The sequence below is a fragment of the Rhea pennata genome, chromosome 7 (genome assembly GCF_028389875.1).
Source record: "Rhea pennata isolate bPtePen1 chromosome 7, bPtePen1.pri, whole genome shotgun sequence".
Classification (NCBI taxonomy): domain Eukaryota; kingdom Metazoa; phylum Chordata; class Aves; order Rheiformes; family Rheidae; genus Rhea; species Rhea pennata.
This window is the reverse complement of record NC_084669.1, coordinates 18,031,900-18,047,485: the sequence shown is the minus strand read 5'-3', so window position 1 is coordinate 18,047,485 and position 15,586 is coordinate 18,031,900. Positions and strand designations below refer to the sequence as shown.

The following is a 15,586-nucleotide window of genomic DNA, read 5'->3' as shown; positions in this document are numbered from 1 at the left end:
CGGGGCCGCGGCGGCTCCCGGTTCCCGCCCCGCGCTGCAGGCGCCGCCGGGGAAGGGGCGCTCGGAGCGGGGCTGCCGGCGGGGGGGCCGCTCGACTGCTACCGGCAAACAACCGTGCCCGCTTTTTTCTTTTTCTTTTTTTCCTCCCCCCCCCTTCCCTCTTTCTCCCGACCAGGCAGTTTTGCTTTCTTGCTCCTTCCACGACCTCAATAAACGCTGGAAGTTGCGTGGCGTGTGCGTGTGTGTGTGTGTGTCATTTTTAAGGACTTCTTACCTTTTTTAAGCGAGGATGCGCGCCTCGGCCGGGCTCGCCCCGCTGCGGGAGCGGCGCTGCCCGTGCCGCAGCCCCCGCCCGCCGGGGCGCGTTTGCGCGCAGCCCCGCGCAGCGGCGCCCCGACCCGCCGCCCTCCCCTCCGCGGGCGCTGACCCGCTTGTGACCTACAGCACGGACCGTGACATCTGCGTGAACCCGGCCGGCAACCGCGCCAAGTTCACTGTCTATCAAAATAACGAGATACGGTGGCCTGAGCACCGATAATTGCCGCAGGAAGGCTTTATTATCTCCCCAGCTGTGTATTCGGCAGCCACCGGCCCCAGAAGAATCAAATGGTAAAGAGTGAAAGAGATAATTAAAAACATCTTGGAAGGGGGTCAAGAAATTAACAGCCTAATATGAACAAACTTTGATTACGCGTAACAATCATTACACTTCATTTGTAAATGCTCATGTTTACTTGGAAACTTTTTTTTTTAACAGATTCATGTTGCATTTTTCAGTGGGCAGCTACAAGGCTCGCTAGTGCTCGCAGGTACTTTTCGGTGTGCTGCTGGAGGACCCCTGGTCCCGTCACCCCCAGCCCTGCCCGCGCTGGGAACCTGGGTGTCCGCACTGGCAGTCCCTGCTAATTAAACTTATTCGTTGCCACTTGCAGCCAGCGCCGCCTGATTTCGCCTCTGAGAGCGGCGAGGATTCACCTTCGGGACGAGGTCAGGAGGGGCAGGGGATTTGCTTCGTCACGGGAGGGGCGACCTGCCAGCAGCACTTAACTCAGCCTTGCTGTTCGGCCTCCTCCAGCTTCGACGCGTCGCGCCCGGGAGCCGCGCTTCAGCCAGCGGGTCTGCCTGGGGCAGGGCCCGTCTTGGCCTGGCGCTGAAGGGGGGCAGAGGCAGGAGCTCGGGGGCCGGGGCAGCGGGGCGCTGCCGCTCGCTCGCGCGCGGGCCGCGGGGGCTGCCGAGCCGCTAACGCCACCGCCGCGACGCCGGCGGCGCAAGCGGGCGCAGGGCCTTCCCGGCGCCAGTCGGGTGTGCTCATAGCCCAGAGCCCCCTCCCCGGCTGCAGCCCGCTCCCTCGGGGTGGCAGCAGCCGGGCAGCGCGGCCGGGGGCACGGGGACGGGGGCTGCGGCGCAGAGCCCGAGCAGGCACTTGACGCGACGCGGCCTCTTGGTGTCGGCTCTGATGGGAAACGCAGGAACTGGATGAAATATTTACAATAAAAACGCATTTATACCCTACTGCTCTAGCTAAAGGTGATCGGGGCGAGGGGGAGGGAGGCAGATTTGCGCTGTGCTGCCCGCTCCCCAGGCCGTTTCCCCTCTTTTTCACCTCTCTGAAAAGCCCCGGTGAGGCAGGACACTCTCCTCGCCGCTGCTGTAGCATCCCTGGGGGACGATGCAGGGCAGCCTTCGCTGCGGGGCCAGGTTTCTGCCGCCCGCGCCCGTTGCCTGTATTTTGTCGCCCCTTCCTTCCCCCAGGGCTGGTGGAAAATATATATAAAACCGGTGGGACTTTGCTCAGCGGTGACCGGGGCAGGGCGCGCGGCCGCGGAGGGGCCCCGGGGCGCCGCGTCGCCGGCTCAGGCCTCGGGCTGCAGGGGCCGAAAGTAGAGCTGCAGCCCGTCGACGGGGTGCACGATGGGCACGGTCTGCATGGCGGGGTAGGCGGGGGTGGCCAGCTCCCAGCGGGCCGTGCTGACCAGCTCGATGGCCAGCAGCTTGAGGATGGCCCGCGCCAGCTCGGCGCCGATGCAGCTCCGCGCCCCGCCGCCGAAGGGGATGTAGTGGAAGCGGCCGGGAGCCTCCGGCCGGGCGGTGCTGAAGCGGTCCGGGTCGAAGCCGCTGGGGGGGCTGCGGTAGACGGCGGCCGTCTCGTGCGTGTCACGGATGCTGTACACCACGCTCCAGCCCTTGGGGATCTGGTAGCCCTGCGGGAGGAGGGGAGCGTTACGTGGGGCCGCCACCGTGCTGGAGGCGGCCCGCCGGCGTGGGGAGGGGGCCACTTACATCCAGCTCGAAGGTCCGCAGCGCCGTCCTGTAGCCTCCGGAGACGGGCGGCAGCAGCCGCAGCACCTCCTTGACCACACAGTCCAGGTAGCGCAGGCGGCTCAGCTTCTCCAGGCTGACACCCGCCAGGCAGCGGCAGCCCGGCTCCGGCGGCTCCTGCCCGCTCCGGGCACCGCCAGGCTGCGGGAAGCGGCCGCCGCCGGGCTCCCCGTCCGCCGGTGCACCCGGGGGCCGGCTCTGGTCCTTGCCGGCATCTCCGGCTGCGGCGAGGGGCGGCCGCTTCCCCCCGCCGCTGCCCGGGCAGAGTCCTGCGGCATCGCACCGGCACCACCTGTGCAGCTCGTGGGACACCAGCTCCTGCCTGATTCTTTCAATGGCCGAGGGGTGTTTGAGCAGCAGGAGGATCAGAGAGGTGCTGGCACTAGCCGTGGTGAAGAAGGCGGCAAAGATGAGCTCAATGGCTGACTCCTGGGAAAGGAGGGAAGGTGACAGGTTCGGAAGACATTTTAGCCTGGCTGCGATTGAATTTTCCCACCGTTTTCACCTTTGCAGGATTCGTCCCTGTGCAGAGAGCCCAGGGCTTCCCTGCTGCTCTCCGCAAGCCTGCGCCCACGTGGGGTCAGCGGGCACCAAGGGGAGACAGACCCTTACGCATCCACTTCATACAGAAGCGGACATCCGCTTGCCAAGGGACGGGTGCAGAAACACAGCTGAGATGGGTACCCACCACGTCCAACCCAGCCCTTCTGAGTAGTCCTCCCAAGATTTACGGATTTTAACAAGCATTTTAACGTATATTTTAGCATACTGAGGAAAGTTCACTTTAAGCATTAAGCTTTTTCGCCTTCATCTGCCAGTTGCTCCTCATGGCCAGCTTTTCTGGCCAGCTGGGAGTTGTGAGGCTGCATGTTGATGTGTATGTGCTAGGTGCCCTAGCAGCTAAGACAGGTTGCATCTGATCCATCTCCAGTTAAAATCAACCATCTGCTTGTGAGGAGGAGGACTCAAGCCAGCAGAGTGAAAAGTAGAAAAACCTTTGCTATAGCAAGTCAGCCCAGGAGGTCCTGTAGCTGGCAGGGAGCTACTCCGTTGGGATCTACAACTCGGGCAAAGGACTTGCTTTTTTAAGTCTAACAGCTTGAAGGATGGCAGTGTTCCTGATAGCTCCGTAGCAGAGGTGTCCATAAAGAGTTTGCAGGTTAACCAGCTCAAACACATCACAGCACAGCCACATCCATAATTCACTCAGTGCCTTGTTGCAGATCGCCGACCCCAGCCTCCAGTACGGACCCAGCGCAGGCGCTGTACAGCGCAGCCCTCGCAGGTTGCTGTGGGCTATTTGCAGGGCCCTGCGATAAACTGGAAAATAATCCTCTGACAGTTAAAGGCTCTTGGCAGCCTGCTAATGTTGCCTACAGCTAGAGCAGCCACGAACCAACATCTAACCCAGGCAAAGTTACAGAATGAGCATCCCATTTCTCCTATCCTATACGCAAAGCCAGAATGAAAATGTTTAGGTTTAAGACGAATGTGGCTAAGCATTAGGCAGCTACTTCGCTGCTTGTGCTTGACAGTGTCCTTCACTAGGACAACCCTCCTACGCATCTTGCAGTCAAATCCCCTGCTGCATTTTGAGGGTGGGGGGGCAATGCCTTAGTGATCAGCTGCTGCTCAGGATGCACAAGATGCAAAAACAAATGCCAGGAACTGCACTGAGCCTCTCACTCCCTTCCAATACCAGCAAACTAAAAGGAGGAACTGATAGGAAAATTGCCAGAATAATGTCAATGAACTCTGGATCCCAGTGAAATCTCAAGGGCAAAAAACAAACAAACAAACAAACAAAAACCAAACAAACCTCTCTTTGGATTCAGTATAGCTGGGATTTAATTTACAGCATTATCTGAAAGTCTCTGTGGCACCGTGCCACGGGGCTGGGAGTGCAAGGGCTGGAGGATGGACGCAAAAGCCAAGGGAGAAGCCCAGGAGATGAGCGCCGAGTGCCTGGGAGGTGCTGGGACCCGGCTGGCCCTGCTGAGCCCTAATCGCTCAGGCCACTGGTAGAGCAGCACCGAAACCTCCGAGGGAATCAGAGTCGTTTCCTTTCACACAACTACGTATCTTGATTTGACATTGTTCTGATACTGTTTCTGGAGTGGAGAAACCAAAAACACAGGAAAGGCCACCTGAAGCCTTAAGGTAGCAGAAGCCAAGTCAGGTGGGCCTTGGATAATATAACAGGGATTATTCTTTGCTACTGGTCCCCAGCACCACGTACTGGCTGGATTGCAAGGTTTTTTTCACCAAAGTGCAGCTCAAAGGCATCTTCAGCTGGAGTAAAAGCCCTGAAATGACAGTTCCCACCTTGCTCCCTACACTACCTCCTGCAGACACCACTAGCAATTTCTGCTTTCACAGAAAGATAAGAGACCCAAATGGAAATAAATCTCTTAGATTCCACAGCTCTGGCACTACTGCCCGGTGCTAAAGCCCAGCTCCCCACTGGGGACTTGGCAGGTCCTGCATACCTGTCCCACCAACTCAACCACTGACAGCTGCTACTCTGCAAGGATTTTTTTTTTAAGCCTTCCAAGGTTTTAAACTTTTTGAGATACTACTGTTGGCAAAGTGCTATGGTTTTTAATGATCTTTATATTTCAAGGCTCTTGCTGAGTTCATGCTACCAGTGCAAATTACAGCCTGAGAAAATGCAACATCTTCCTTCAAATCGTTTGAACAAAAAGCAAATTGGTAACTAGTGTCCACTAGTGTTTGGAGTGTCTCTCCAAGTTATGTATCCATGACTTGAAGTCAGCTCTGAATTTTTGGCCCAAGTAGACCATTTCAGTGGATGAGAGCTCTACTCTGTTTTATTACAGTGACTAATGTCACCATGTTACAAGTATACGCAGTGCAGTTTGCAAGTAGTTTTGCTAAATACAGACAAGGTAGAAAGTTTGTAACTGTACCGTTACAAGACAGCTTCTGAACAGACTATCACCCAAATCACCTGGCTGAGTCCTTCTAAGTCCCTATGTGAAACACAACATCCTACCGCGGTTGTCCGTTTGTGATCAGAGCCAGAGACATGATGTGGGAGGTACACGCGCAACCTACCAGAGATTAATCAATCCTAATCAATCAAATTTTGATTTGGCAATTATTGTCTTAAGATTTTTCTGTTTAGTGTTATAATATATGCTCATTCTAACTGTATCTCATAGTCTCTGTAACGTCTTTCAAATACTTTAGAATTATTTACAGATTACACTTTTACAAAATATTTGTCTTGAGACAGTTTCCCTTAAGTATCTAAAAAACCCAGCAGTACTATGTGTGTTCATTACTTTTAAACTATATTCAGCTATTGCACCCATGCAAAACAGTTTCAAAACTTGTCCTATAAATCTAATCTCATATTTTTCACTGACACCGAATGATCTGGATTTATGAATGATATGGTCCTAAAGACATTTTTTTCCCAAGTTCTTTGACGAAATGCCCTTCGCTTCCCGTCGGTAGTTTTGCTTCATAAGGACTGCTGGAGCTGACCCTACGTCATGGGGATGTTGCGTGTTCATTATCTCAGCACAAACACCCACAGGCTACGTGACACCATTAATGACTACATGATCGGGAATGACCTTCAATCTATCATCTCACCTCTGGACCAATTTTGGGGTATTGGCTCAGAGATTTCTGGGCTCACAGCCCCAAGGAGTGTGGTGACATTATCTATAGGCCTTGCTATGCTATGTGTTGAGGAGTGTTCAGGGAGCACACAACTAGCTTTAATATTTCCAAGATAATAATATCTGAGGGCTATTGAGTACACTGTGCTGTGCAGAGCCTTGTCACAGCTGCATAACCCTAATAGCAACATCTCTGAGCCAGGCTGAAGCCAGGAGGCAACGAGGAGCAAGTGTTAAAGAGTATTTATTTACATTTTAAGTACCAATTCTGCTCTAACACACAGAGATGCAATCCTACAAGACCATATATATAAGTAGTATGCTGCCTACCACCTTGTGTGCTGGCCAGAGGGCTAAGAGCTGTTTAGACACCTGCTTTGCTCTAGCACCTACTCCAAGTGAGGTCCCCATCCACCCTCAGCCCTCTTCAGTCTCTGGAGTGTCTGTTTCCACAAGGAAGATGAGCTGTTTTACATGGGCACTGACACATAAGGGCAGGCACATAGCAGAGCACACTGAGTCCGAGCTCTCCTGCTTGCCTTGGAGATGGTGTCCTCAGAGTTGGTAAGAGGAGGGCAGGAGCCAGCAGCTCGATGTAGGACCCTACTTAACCCTCCTCCCTTGCCTCAGCCCAGATCACCCAAACAGCTGCCAGGTCAGAAGGGAAACAGCAAAGGGGCATCTTGTTACCTTTAGCTCCTGCATCGTGAATTCTTTGCCGTGCTCCTTGGCACTGTTTATTATGAAATCCAGAGCATCACTATGATCTTCCGAGCTGTTTTTCTGTAGTTTTTCCTGTATAGCCTTCTCCATGTGCTTGTGTAGCATGTCCCGTGCTTTGATTCCCTGCAGAAGGCAGACACAGGTCAGGAGAGCCTTAGGAACTGCCCCCCCATCCAGAGGGGACCCCAAATGTGGGCATCCTTAATCCCAAGATCAGTAACAGCAAAACCAGCTTAATCCATCGCCCAGCCCCAAAGCCTTGCAAGAAGTAGCGGTTTGGCGAGATGCTTTTGTCTTCGGTTGAACTGCAGCAAATTCTTTTGTCTTTCTGTTGTGAATCAAATACAGCAAGTCCCAAGAAAAGCTTTGTGGGGAAAAGACAGCAGTAAACCCACAGTACTGATTCCAGAGGGGCCTGCAGTGAACAAACTCAGTCTTGTTAGGTCCAAAAGAGGCTTGTCCAAAGGGACAAAATAGGTAGTTTAATAAAACTGAGCCTAGGAAGCACGGAACTATTACTGGCGCAGTAACAAATGAGTGGCTTTTCTGAAGTACATTAGCTAAGGATGTGATAATCTCACCCAGCTCATCTCCAGTAGATTTGTTCTCCTGTGCAGCAAAATATTTAAGAAGATCTCTGTGCAAAATGGGGATGGACTGAGTCACAGAGTGTGGCTTTGTAGCATGATGCCTCCCTCAAAAGCCAGAAGAGACAGAGGTTTGGGATGAAGAGTGGCCATGACCAGATGTTGGGAAGAAGATACAAGGATTCAGAGTTGAGATGGAAAAGACTGGGCAAGGGGAATGGGATGGCAAACAACAGGAAGGAAAAAGGGAGCTAAATGCAAGTTGAAGAGGCTGGTTTAGGGCCAGACAGACTGTGTCTGAGCTGAGAGAGGACAGGAGGAATGGGAAGGTGCTGAAAGTTCACACTGGTAGCAACCTGCAAGGGGAAACTCTGTGGACAAGGAAACAAAAGCTGTGAACCAGCATAGAAGAGCTGCAAGGAAGCTGGAGGAGAAGTAGGACTGGTTGAGGAAGGTGATCTGGAGGGGTAGAGCTCAGAGCGGAAAACTCGGAGACTGGACAAGACCTTGCTGAAAGAGCCAGGAGATGCGGATTGTGGCAGAAAAGGGCCTGGAGGGGTGAAGAACCCAAAACCTGAGGAGAAGGAGTTTGAAATGGGAGAAGAGGGGTGGGACGCAGGAGCACAAGGAGGCAGATCAGAAAGGGCAAGCTGATAGGGAAAAACGGGTTTGAAGAGACAGGAGATTGCCCCTCTGATACGTCCCCCTCCAGGACTCCTCGCCGTCCCTTTGCTGCTGGGGGACAAGACACCAAGGTCTGTCAGTGGGTCTGGCACCCTTAGCCTGCTCTGAAGTGCACAGAGGTCCCTGCTGCTCCCACCTGCCATCTCCTCATACCCACAGACCCCTCTGCCATGGGCTGGTACGATGAGCCCAGGCAGGATGAGATGGGACAGGACCAGACGTGATGGATTAACCAGAGCCAGCATGGGCAATGCATGGGCTGGGGGAGGAGAGCAGGCAGTGGGCACACTGATAACCTGAGCAGAGGGGGCCTGAAAAGCTGCTTAGCAGAAAATAGAGCCTTGGAGGAGCTGAAACTCATCCTGGGGGAATGGCTCCAGCAAGGTGTGTGACAGCCCCACACTGAACAACAGAGCTGGAACCAGCACAGGGAGGTGCTGGAAGCAAGCAGGAGTGGGCAAGAGGAGGAGGGAGGCTGGAGGGTGGGCAGCTGGGGTGGGCAGCATGCCGGGCCCTCAGCATGGCACAGGGTTCTACAGAAGAGGCCGCTCCAGCCCACTGGGGTCTGCATGACAGGCCTGGAGACACGGGGGTGCGTGCTGCGGGGCCCAGGCCAGCACCCCTGCTCAGAGGGAGCGGGGCAGGTGGCAGTACCTTGCGCAACCCGCTGAAGGGTATGTTCAGGGGCAGGGAAAAGAGGTTCTCCACCATCTGGTCAAAGGTTTTGGCCAGGTCCTTGAACTGCTTTTCCTCCAGACGGAGTCCCAGCAGAATCCGAGCTGCAATGCGGAAAGTTAAGGTTTTAGCGGAGGAATAAACTGCGATGGAGCCCGGCTCCATGCACCAGCCCCGCAGCTCCCATCTCACAACCTTCTGGATCCGCGGGAGGTAGCTCTCCAGGGCGGCATGGCTGAACACTCTGGCCAGGATCTAGGAGGAGAAAGGGGGAACAGGGGCAGTCGGTTAAAGCGGGGGGACCCAGGGTGCCGCCGAGGGCCAAGCCCGGGCAAGAGGTGCTGCCTGGGCCGCGTGCCGCGTTGGGGCGGCTGCAGGGCTCACCTTGCGGCGCTGGCGGTGCAGGTCGCCGATGGAGCCAAGCAGGGTGTGGGAGCCCAGGATGATCTGGGTGCTCTGCGGCCACTGCGCGCTGACGAGCGTGTCCTCCCCCAGCAGGATCTTGCGGACATTCTCGGCGCCCGTCACCCGGACCACGGGGCGGCCCAGCAGGTGGGTCTTGAAGACGTTGCCGTACCGCTCTCGCCGGGAGCTGTGGAAGCGGGAGCCCTGGGGACGAGCCGGGAGTCAGCCGGGGGCTCCCGCCAGCCCCTCCGCACCCTGGCCAGACGCCCCCGCGCCTTACCTGCAGCAGCCAGTGCAGGGTCTCCCCGAAGAAGGGCCAGCCCATGGAGCCCTTGGGCAGGGGCAGGGCGCTGACACGGTCCCTGCTCAGGCTCCAGCGCAGCGCCCACAGGGCCCGGCACAGGGCCACCAGCAGCGCCAGGGCCAGCAGCGCCGCGGCGGCGGCCGCGGGCCAGGAGAGCCCCGCCGGCATCGCCCCCGCGGGGTCCGGCCCGGGGGCGCGGGGCTCCGCGGGGCTCCGCGGGGGCGGTCGCTGCACCAAGGGTGCTGCCGGGCCGCCCCGGCTCGCCTCCTCTTCCCTCCTCGCCCCTCGGCCACATTTATATAGATATTGGCCACTGACTCCCGATCCACCTTCGGAGATGACGTCTCCGCTGCATATTTAAGCAGCGCGGCCAAGTGCGGTGATTGGAGCCGGCAGAGCCGAGGGGCGCGGGCGGCGGCGGCGGCGGCTCCCTCCTCCCCGGCGCCCGGCGCCCGCCCCCTCCGGGCGCCCCCCCACCCCACCCCACCCGCGGCGGGCGCCGGCCCCTCGCCGTCCCCTCGGGGCGACCCGCACCCCACCCGCGGCGGGCGCCGGCCCCTCGCCCCTCGCCGTCCCCTCGGGTCGCCCGCCGCGGAGAGCCGCCGCCGCGCAGGTTCCCCCCCCACCTCCCACCAAACTCGGGTGCGTTTTAAAGCGTGCAATTAAACACACATACGAGTGAGGTTTATATTACTGTATTTAGACCGTCAATAACTTAAAAATGCGGCGAAATGTACAGTATTATATTATTATTTTTTACACGTTGCATTTGGTTTGTATTCGTTAGACATCCGCTTCGTGTCTGAAATAGCCCGGAGGGGAGAGGGAACGAGCGCGGCCGCGGGACGCGCCGCGGAAAGCGCCTGCGACCGCGGCGGCGGCCCGAAGCCGGCGGCGGCGGCTCCGGCCCGCACGGCAACCCGGGGGAAAGGAGCCGGGGTCTTACAAAAGTACGGTGAGAAATGGTAACCCTGAGGAACAGAAAAGTCACACTCAAGGGCTATTTACATTCACAAACTCAAGATTAAACCCTTTTGGAGAACAAAGCCTACAAGCCCTAACGCTGAATAAGTATCAAGTCTAATTCTCAGGTAGTTTTCAAAGGTACTAACACAAAAAAAAAAAAAAAAAAAAAAAAAAAAAAAAAAAAAAAGAAAAACAGAAGATTTTTTTTCATACCTCCAGACTACAAAATCTGATATACAAAATTATGTTCAATCACCTTAAGGCTAATATACATTTAATGCAGGAAAATGGCAGGCAGCACCCGAAATGCAAGTATCTCAACATTAAAAAAAAATTAAATTAGGATTTATCCAGAAAACAGCAACTAAGGGATCATTTCTCAAATAATTTCTACTCAGACCAAGACTTTGGACATCAAGTGTACCACCACTTAAATAATATTTACAGTTCAGCTGTTCCATGTACAATACGATTGATCTGTTTTTTATTGTACAGTCTCATTTTTCACCATTTGTTTACAATATATAAAATAGTATTCGATCCATTAAAAATACATACAAAGAACTGTTTACTGAAGACGCCGCGTACAAGCCGTCTATTGCATTTTTTCTTTACTCGGTCAAACAAATACCACTGTTTGCCTAGTAGAAATAGTGGCTAAGAAATACCTCTTGGCATGACGAGATACAGTTGATTTAACAGACCTATGTATGCTGGGACATACCATTCACTAAACCCCTAAGTTGCTTTACTACGGTCTCTATTAGCTTCTGCTTGTCACGATCATTCTTCCTGAACTGAGCAAAAATGTTGTTCTTTTTGCTAGTGTCTTTCATTCTGGGGGAAAGAAAGGAAGAAAAAAAAAGAAAAACCAAATGACACGACACATTAGAAACATAATTTGAGAAGGAAAAAATCCGTCTATTCAAATAGGTTTACTTTCCTTCCTCTTTTGATCTTTGTGTTAAGAAGAACTGAAAGATTACAAAAGCTGTTATCTATGTGCTCTTAAATTAAACTTCCGCAATACGGAACTCGTTTTAACAAATATTACTTCATAAATCGCCTGTAAGTATTGAGCAAATAGCCCTTTAGCAGGAAACTGGCCCTACCAATCGTGTGAGAAATGAAACAGAAAATCCCTTAGTACCATCTACCTCTATGGTAAGTCTAGGCTCACTGAACGAGCGCTTTCTTCATCAATAAATTGCCCGAAACCGTTATTGCTAGACTCAAACATGAACGATTAAAAAAAAAAAAGAAAGAAAAAAAAGAAAATTGGGAAATAAATTGGGGGGGGATACACTTTATAATATAGGGGATACGTACCCTCTGTGAACTCTGCAAAATACACATCCATCGCGGGCAAGAGAGGAAAGAAAACACAGTTAGAAAAATGCCGTTAAATCACAGGGCATTTTGGTTCGGTTTTACAGAGCAGGCTGATACCCGGCCGGCAGAAACGCGGCTCCTTTCAACCTGCCCCCTCCAGATCCCCCGCCCGGGGCCGTTTAAACGCTCCAGGCTTCCGACCAGGGACTCGCACGCGTTTGTCTGTGCAAAGCGGCAGCTCGGGGCAGCGGCAGCGGCGGCGCCGGAGCGGGGCCGCGGGCTCCCGGCGCCGGGAAACCCGCCGCTGCCGCCGGCCCCGCTCCGGGCCCCGCTCCCGCTCCCGGCCCCGGCCCCGCTCCGGGCCCCGCTCCCGGCGGCAGCGGGCGCCGCTCCCGCCGCCGCCGCGCCCCGCACTTACTTCTCCAGGAGTGTGAGGGCCGTGCTGGGGCTGACCCGCAGGTACTTGGAGGTGGACTGCCCGTAATCAGCGAGGTAGGTCGACCAGTCCCACACCATGAAGAGGTCCAGGAGCTGCGGGAGAAGGGGGGGGGGGAGATGTCAGGGCGCACAGCAGCAGCCCGGGGCCGGCTCTGCGAGGAGGAATCCCCAGCCTCGGCCACTAAACCCCAGCCCCATCTCTTGCCCATTTGTTTCTCTAAACCCTTTTCACATCACTCCGTGCACTGGGGAGGCAGGGGTGCAGGTTTAGCCCTAACAGGAGACGCTAACAGACCTCATACTTTGGTATTTTGGGGAGGGAGATGGGGATAGTTGTTGCTCTTCATGCTCAAGGTAATTTAAACCAGAGGTTCAGGTAATTTCAATTGAGTGAATTAAACAACTGCTGGACTCTCCACGGTGACTGATCCCCTCAACTCTGCCCAGAGCCCTGGGTGCGCTTCTCACCCAAACAAACCCAAAGCACTTAGGCAGGGCAAAAGAAGAAACCCCCAGGCATGGTCCTCATCCAGCTGCAGATTCAAGTCAGGTCTTTGATTCTCAGTTTTGAGGTTACTGTTCAACAAAACAGCTTGCTTTTACAAGGTAATGCAAAGCCTAGCTTTTAGCAGCCAGCACCCTCACCAGCCCTCAAAGCCCATTCCCTCTCGAGGAGCCAAACCGCCACTTCCCCAGTGCCACGGTCATGGTCACGTGTGCCCGGGCTCCCTGCCTGGGCACAGGCACCTCTGCTTGGAGCAGCATTTCCCAAAGCTACCTGCAGGCAGGCAGAGTGGGGGGCAGCGCGTCCTGCTCCCGTTGACATCAATGCTGAGGTGCTCCCAGGCACCTGCGTTTGGTGTCTGGCTTCACCCCACCACAGAGGGCTAACGGGGGCTTGGCAGAACAAGGCTGCCCTGTGGTAGCCAAATTTGCCTTGGGGAAGTATTAGCAACCCCACATCCCTGGCTGTGGTGCCCAGAGTGCTTCACTGAGTAGGGTCCTCCGTGCAAGCTGGAGCCCCTGTTTGCCTGGGGGTTTGGCTATATTGGCAATGCCTGGAAAGGTGGTGTGGGAAAGGATTTGCTGTAACAAAACCACTTTAAGAATTGTTATATAGACTAGTGCTGTAGTTACTCATCCCCTATTTGTAATATAGTCTTACACGAAAATGTAGTTAATGCTCAGTTGTTCCAAAGTCCTCCGGGGACCATCAAAAACCTCAGTGACATCTAGAACTATATTTTATATTTGAGTATTGCATTTGGGTGAATGGTACATAAAAAGCAAGGAGGCTATTTCATTCTCTCCTGGCTACATATCCATGCAGCTTTCAAGATCAAATACAAATAGTTCTTTCTCACAAAGTGCTTTCTAAGGATGAGCACATCAATTCTCCCACTGACCTGGAGAGAACACACTCACCTTTAGTCACTGAGCAAACAAACTTGGGAAGGCTCTGATAACCCAGGAATTAGTGGCATTTGTGAAACCCATGGGCTTACTTGCTGCTGCGTGTTACCTGTTGCTGATTACCCATGTTACAGTAGTCAACAGTGCTCACGGGGGCTGTACGACACACTCAAAAGCAGGCCACAGTCAGAAGAGAGGAAAGAGGATGGATTGGCAGATGCAGAACACAAGCTGAGGAGGACAAAGCTGACAGCAACAGGAACACAGACCCTACATGATCTGGAGACTTCATTTTCCCTCCCTTCCAGAGAAGCAAGCCAAATGCGTTAATAAATGCTACTAATTACCACACCACTGGTCAGAGGCTCCACACGGGAGATGGTTCATAGGAAAGGACCATGCCAATGTTCTTGCAGTGGTTGTGTTCAGCAAATCCAAGGTAAAAGATTTAATTTCTTAGATATATTGTAACATCTATATTGAAGATGCTGGGTAAGTCCTAAACAACATTCAGGCTTTGTATCTCTTCAGTAATACGTAACCCGAAGCTATTGATCACTGATAAAATTAAGTACTGACAAGTCCAAAGAAACTTTCCTGCTAATAACACATGAGCAATTTTTATACCATACTTCCAGTATTTGAATTAGCCATCAGATCACGTTGCAGCTCTGGGACTTATTAGTGATACTGATGCCTGTGGTGGCAGATTAGACCTAATTTGTCATTTGATTAAACACAGATAAGCACTCAGGTCCTAAACAGATTGTGTAGCTCGCTGCTTTGCAACTCACAAAGTAAAATACGTCCCAGGAGACCACAAGCACACTCTGTCCACTCCCAGATGGACCCAGCTCCAACGAGGTGAACACCACTGGAAACACTCTCAGCAAAGGGCGTATGCCCAACGCTAATACAGCTCCTTCCTTTCTCCACGCTTGCTCAAAGCACTGCACACAACCAGCCTTATGCTACTAAATCTCTTAAATTAAAGCAGCTGTCATGACATGTGGCAAGTCACCTGAAGAACCAGGGATTTGCAATCAAATGACACATGCTACCCGATCGTAACTCCCTCCCTTCCTCCCGTGCACACGTTTGGGGGCTGCAGCATGACCAATGTGCACTGCTGCTGCAGCAACTGTGACAGAAGACTGCAGACATTGCTGGGGACTGGACCGCTGCTGTGCACAGTTACATATTGAGTGTTTTGCCCCCCTCACAGCTGCAGTTCTGGACTGTGGCATATTGCTGTATGTAATGGGCTTTGACAGTACGTACTGTACACTGTGGGTGGGCAAGAGCTGCCTGGTGTGCAACACTTCAGATCGGTGTCCTGGCCACTCACATCACCTGCATCTGACTTGGCACTTAGCAGAGGTATAGTGAGCACACGCGGTTTCCCAGGGGAGCAGGCTGGCAAGCAGCCAGTAGCCTGGCAAGGCCAGTCGGGCAGAAATGGGCTGCTGACCCCATCACGCGTATGGCAAATAGCTTCAATCCACCCATACGAAACTTCTCCTGAGCACAGCCCAAAATTCTCCTTCGCTCTTGGCCATGACCTGGAAGATGGTCCACCCATTCCAATACAGAGAAAACTATTTGGGCTACTTCATGTGGTGTGAACATATTCTTGGAAATACAAAGCTCATAATAAAGCACTGGGCTGCCTAATCCTGTGGTAAATTAATATTATTTTAGTAGAGGATAGAGCTATCTCAACACTCACATAGAAAGATTCTCAAAAGTTACAGAAAAACATGAAGGTGCAAAAAGTCTCTTTTTTAATTCATGTACACAGCTACAAGAAAGTTATCTTGAAAAACTAACCTTTTTTAAGAAAAAAAAGGACATTTCCCCCCTGTATTTTTGCTGTATTTTCATTCACAATAGATGCATATTAAAATTATCTTACAATGTGACAGGGACCAGGTGTGTGCAAACCACAAGGAGAGGGAACAACGTTTGGTAATGTTACACAATACTCAAGGTGAAGATATAATGGAAATAATTTGTGGATTTGGCCTGACATACTGACGTGACTCATACTACGGAGATGTAATATGTGGGATATGTTAAATTCCACT

At 53.1% G+C, this 15,586-nt stretch overlaps 2 protein-coding genes across 8 annotated transcripts in view; both read right to left on the bottom strand.

Annotated features, from left to right (window-relative positions):
• Window positions 1–1,853: 1,853 nt before the first annotated feature.
• LOC134142869 (cytochrome P450 26C1) lies at window positions 1,854–9,518 on the bottom strand. The gene is made up of 6 exons (XM_062580423.1): window positions 9,327–9,518; window positions 9,026–9,250; window positions 8,621–8,896; window positions 6,663–6,818; window positions 2,281–2,748; window positions 1,854–2,201 (listed from the first exon to the last, which is right to left on the bottom strand). Exons 1-6 carry the CDS (start codon window positions 9,516–9,518, stop codon window positions 1,854–1,856), a joined length of 1,665 nt encoding a protein of 554 aa, XP_062436407.1.
• A 991-nt stretch (window positions 9,519–10,509) lies between these two features.
• EXOC6 (exocyst complex component 6) overlaps window positions 10,510–15,586 on the bottom strand; it is a 103,134-nt gene continuing 98,057 nt past the window's right edge. For 4 of the 7 annotated variants that reach the window (XM_062580092.1, XM_062580093.1, XM_062580090.1 and 1 more), the window contains 2 exons: window positions 12,067–12,179; window positions 11,597–11,657 (listed from right to left, as the gene is read on the bottom strand). In XM_062580092.1, coding sequence (XP_062436076.1) covers window positions 11,624–11,657; window positions 12,067–12,179 — 147 coding nt within the window. In that variant the 3' untranslated portion in view covers window positions 11,597–11,623. Of the gene's footprint in view, window positions 11,154–11,596; window positions 11,658–12,062; window positions 12,180–15,586 lie in introns of those variants that run through there. The other 3 variants (XM_062580095.1, XM_062580094.1, XM_062580091.1) reach the window with 2 other exon arrangements.